The following is a 4,769-nucleotide window of genomic DNA, read 5'->3' as shown; positions in this document are numbered from 1 at the left end:
CTCCGCCCCGCTCCGCATCGCCCCCACCGCCCCGCCGGTCAGTTGACGGTTTCCTTTCCTGCGAGGTAAACATGACTGGCTCTAATCGTCACAACGCCGGGTTCCCAAGCTTACTTTTGATGTTTTTGTTGCGGTCGTTGATATGCTAAAATGTAATAAGTTAAGATTGGACTTTTTTCACTTGTCTTTGTCTTTCGTCAGTTTTGAAGGGACGCGCTCGGCTCTTTGTCTTATTTATTACCGCGCCTAAATTGCAGGTTGTTCGTTAAGCAGCAGTGTCGGCTGTCCCGCCGCGCTGCCAAGTGGAACGGAACGATATTGCCCCCTCCTCGCCAGACAGCGGAAAAAATAATATTAAATTAAAAATTAACGTCGTCTTTCTGGACGTGTTTGTGTACCTTCTCCGTAAGCGTCCACGTCAAGGACCACCACGTTGTTGGGCACGAAGTCCCCCGTCAGGATGGCCGAGTCCCGCACCACCCGGTTCGGGTACGCGAAGTCCACGGTGCGCCACTCGGCGATCACCTCCATGGAGCGCCTGGAGAGCGACGGGATGGTGGGGTGCAGGGACAGCGCGCCCCCCAGCAGCGTCAGCAGCGCCACCAAGGCGGACGATCTGTAGGGCACGCAAAAATGACGGAATCAATAAAATATAAAATGGCGCAAAGGAAATGCGTGCAAGCAGGACACTTTTAAAATTCAAGTCAGAAAATCTAAGAATGAATCAAACTGAACATGTGGTTTTCGTAGAATGCCGGTTCCGGGTTGGTATTCGGGGAAATGCATGGACATAGGCATTTGGTTTGTGACTGTGCGGGGGTTGCATTGTAAAGACAGACATTGATTCGGCGAAAGGTGAACATGAGGAATTACTGCTGTGGGACCCCGGAAACGCGCGCGCTGGCGGCAACCCTCTATGGCCCATGCAGTCTGTCGATGAAAGGGCGAATTGGATCAGGCTGATCATGACTGCGCAGTGATCCACTGACCTAGCCCGCAGGACAGCAGGTGCTGCCCAATCCACCACACACACACACACACACACACACACAGGACCGCCGTACGACTCACGTCACGTCAGGCCCCGGGCCATTGGGCGCATTGTGTGCACTAAATGTTGGCGTAACCATCGCGTCCAGTTGCGGACGGAGGGGACAGCAGGTTCCCGATGTGCGATGTGAAGGTCATTCATGGGAAAGGCGCACACATGGCTTATTTGCACCGGTCCGTGGCCAGAGAGAGGGGCTGCCGAGAAAGGTGGGTGGGGAAACAGATGTCGAGACGGGGATGCAGCGCAACGTCGGGAGGGCGCGGGATGGCCACCAGAGTCTCGCGGAGTCCCACCCCCAGGGCTACGACGTGACACCCGCACTCGCAGACAGGGCAGCCGGACCGGAGGACGTGAGGGGTCTCGAACGGGTACCCCAATGTGCACAAGTGGTCCCTATTGGGGTCCCCAGTGGGGTCCCCAGCGGGTTCCCCAAGTGGGCCTCTAAGCGGCACCCCCAAGCAGGCGCCCAAGCGGGGCGCAGTGACGCACACGCCCGTCACGCGCCCCGTCACGCCGCCACGCTTCGCCCCTGTCACGTCCGCACGGGCCCGCTTCCTCCTGCCCCCTCTATATAACTGCCCCCCGGCCCGCCCCTTGCTCCACTTTGCCCCGGGGTATGACTCCCTCGACTGGAACCGAAACGAGAGTGGGAGACCAAAAAGGCATTTCCGAACGTTTGTCGCCCGGCTCACTTACTTGCACTCAAAGTAAAGCAGTGGGCAGAGACCACACCACGCGCACCAGGTGCAATATGAGATGCATACTACACACGTTATTATCCCGTCATTCACATCTCTGTTCAGTTCCTCAGAGCGGTAGCAGAATAAAACGTGAGATCTTAGTAGAAGTAGACGGTTATTGAGGTGAGCTTTATCTTGTTATTGCTTTTGTTTTTTGTAGAACCTTAAAACTACGACTGCGCTTGAGTTGAGACAAGCTAAGGAGAAAGGAGTAAACACGTGACGAACTTTCTCCTCACATCAGTTCGGACGTCAACAACCAAAACAAATGGGGATTTCCCTGGTCGTCCTTCAGAGGAGAGCGGTCGTCCTTCGCGGCGGCGCTGATCATCGTCTCCCTCGCCTCTGCCCCGGCCTGCCTCTCTACGGCCTGCTCTGAACGACACCATATCACTCTCCGGCCTACATACAGAGCTGAAAAAATAAGCCACTTGGTAAAACGACTTGAAAAAATGCTCCAAGATTAGCTGGTCTCGTCCAAACTAAAACTTTGAAAAAAATATAGTTGATCCACGTTTTAAATTAAATTAAAAACATATTTTTGCAGGTGTCGTGGCCTGTCTTGCCCGCCCGCCAGGCCAAGCTCTGCTTTGCTTTGGGATGCGTGTCGCGGGAACCTGCCGCCGTCACTTACAAAACCCGACGCGGAAATGAAAAAGGAAGAGAGGTGCAACGATCGATTGGATTAGACAACGAGTGGGGTGGCAAGGCGTGAAATATTTTAACAAATACTTCTTGCTCTGCAACACGGCAGCATTCCCACCACACCACCGTTTCCGAAGTGATAACACACGAGCTCATCCAGCCATCATCGGCGAGAACACGCGCCAATCAGGTGATGATCCAGGGAGAGGGAGAGGGGAAAGGTAAAAATGGAAAATTAACCAGCGATACCGCTCGGGTACTGTCTCTTTTGAAATGTGTTTTCGCGTTTGTGTTGTAACACACCGGGTGGCCCACAGACACCAGGGAACTTTGTAGTTATAGTGACCCGCATGCACGCGTGTGGACGCGTTGCCTACTCGCAAGGGGCGGTAAAGACGCCGTGGAGGGAGGTACGGTAGGCAAGCCCGCCCGAACAGCTGCATGCAGTACAGACTGGCAAAAACATTCTCCGGGCGGGTCTGTGGGCCAGCCGGTATATTAAGTAAGATACTCAACACGTCATCAAAACCTCGTTTCAAAAAAAATCTTCGACCCTGGTGAACCGTGGCAACATGCGCACACCACGCACGCACTCGGGGGAGGTCGGGTGGGGAAGGGCATGCATCCATGCGAGACACGGCACGGCGCGCCACGCCTACTGCTCCCGAAGCGCGCGGGCGCATACGGGCACGAAAAAGACCGGTTGTTTCCAGCGATTTTGCGCCCTCTCGCTCTTCCCGCAGCCTCCGCCCTCCGCGCCGCTCCCTGTCTCTCGCGAGGCCCATACGCGCTCTCGGACGCGCACGTGGTGCACGATATTTAGTCTCTGCCGCGCGCACGAGGATGCAGTCACGGCCACCCAAGCCAAACACCCCGCGCCGCCGCCGCGCCGCGGTATGGGCTCCAGAAAAAATAAAAAGTGGGTGTGTCCCAATAGGCACTTTGGGAACGGTCCAGGCGCGCTCACTCTAGCAGCTGCGGCGGAGCAGAGCCGCTGAAGGCTGCGCACGCGTTCAGTCGCGGGAGCGTGCACACCGGCGGCGGCGCGCTCCCCACTGCTGGCGGCCGAACTCCTCGGGGTGCAACACTGAACTACTTTATTATGCATGTTGTTCGCTTTCTTTCTGACACCGACGCGCGACGGCGGCCGAGCCGGCCAAGCCGGTGCAGGAATGCAAGCAAGTCGCGTAAACTGCCATAGACTCGGAGCTCGTGGACGTACCTGAGGATCATGGCGTGGCCGGTAAGCAGCAGCAGCGGCAGCGGCCTTCTTGGGTCTCAGCAGGAGCAGCTCCTCGGCGACGTCCTCCCCTGTCGCATGTGTAGCGGGCCGGCTGGGGGTGCGGGTGGTGGGCACTGCTCGTGCCCGCTGACTGGACCGGCGGCCGCGGTGCGGCTGAGCGGGGCGCTGGCGCGGTGCTTCCTCTCCTCGAGACGACCGGCAAGATTTTGAGCTGCCTCGCCGGTGTCGGCTCGCCTGCAGGCGGGCGGTGGCGCGCGGCGGGCTGACCCGCCACCTCCTCCTCCTCCTCCACCTGGGCGCGGTGGTGGCGCGGTGGTGGCGCGGCGGGGCGCGGCGGGGCGCGACGCATGCGCGCGCTGTCTTGTCTCCGGGTATCACGTACCCCCGCGTGGCCCGCGGCACCTGCGGCGACGTCCAGGCCGTGTGGTGGTTGTGTATCGGGTCGACCCCCCCCCCTCCCCTCCGCGCCACGCCACGACACACCTGTGTAATGAACAAGCAGCCAGTGTGTTTTGCCTCGCTGACTCACTGGGGGGCGGATCCGGCAGAAATATCGCGGACTGCTGGGGGAAGTCCACCGCCTTGAGGGTGTGAGGGTGGTGTGGGCGATACGACGGGCGGGGCCAAAGAGAGACAAGCCGGCACCCGACGGGCGCAGCGGCCACCGGCGGCACGAGCGGCATGGGCGGGCAGCCCGAGGAACGACAAGTCGTGACCTAGCATTGCAAGATAAATTATCTTTTCACTTACAAATCCAAGTTCTCTTTCCTGGCGATAAACTAAAAAACAAATTATTGTATAGTTTAAAATGTCGCTGCTCGTACGATAATCGTGCCGAAAAACAACACCCTGCCGTCATCATCGTCGTCATCCCGCTGTTGATCAAATGAATGAACTCAGCACAATGTTTGGTACGACAGTTTTAAGTTCTTAGGATATATTCAGGCTTGCGGTAGACAGCCGCGTCTTCGGGAAGCTCCGCGCATTACACGACGGCCCTCACGGTGTTTGTCACCAAGCCACTCGGTGTTTGCATCCAGGCGTGCGTGTGTGTGTCCAGGGATTTCCTTCTCTGTCCGCCTTTAACCGC

General features: G+C 57.8%; 1 protein-coding gene across 1 annotated transcript; it reads right to left on the bottom strand.

Moving 5' to 3' along the window:
• Positions 1 to 152: 152 nt before the first annotated feature.
• LOC127751709 (protein yellow-like) lies at positions 153 to 4,325 on the bottom strand. The gene is made up of 2 exons (XM_052275680.1): positions 3,659 to 4,325; positions 153 to 616 (listed from the first exon to the last, which is right to left on the bottom strand). The coding sequence occupies exons 1-2, from the start codon at positions 3,667 to 3,669 to the stop codon at positions 367 to 369; spliced, it is 261 nt and encodes an 86-aa protein (XP_052131640.1). The 5' UTR covers positions 3,670 to 4,325; the 3' UTR covers positions 153 to 366.
• Positions 4,326 to 4,769: the final 444 nt, after the last annotated feature.

The sequence above is a fragment of the Frankliniella occidentalis genome, unplaced genomic scaffold (assembly GCF_000697945.3).
Source record: "Frankliniella occidentalis isolate FOCC.00 unplaced genomic scaffold, Focc_3.1 Scaffold756, whole genome shotgun sequence".
Classification (NCBI taxonomy): Eukaryota; Metazoa; Arthropoda; class Insecta; order Thysanoptera; family Thripidae; genus Frankliniella; species Frankliniella occidentalis.
This window is presented reverse-complemented; position numbering and strand designations above follow the sequence as displayed.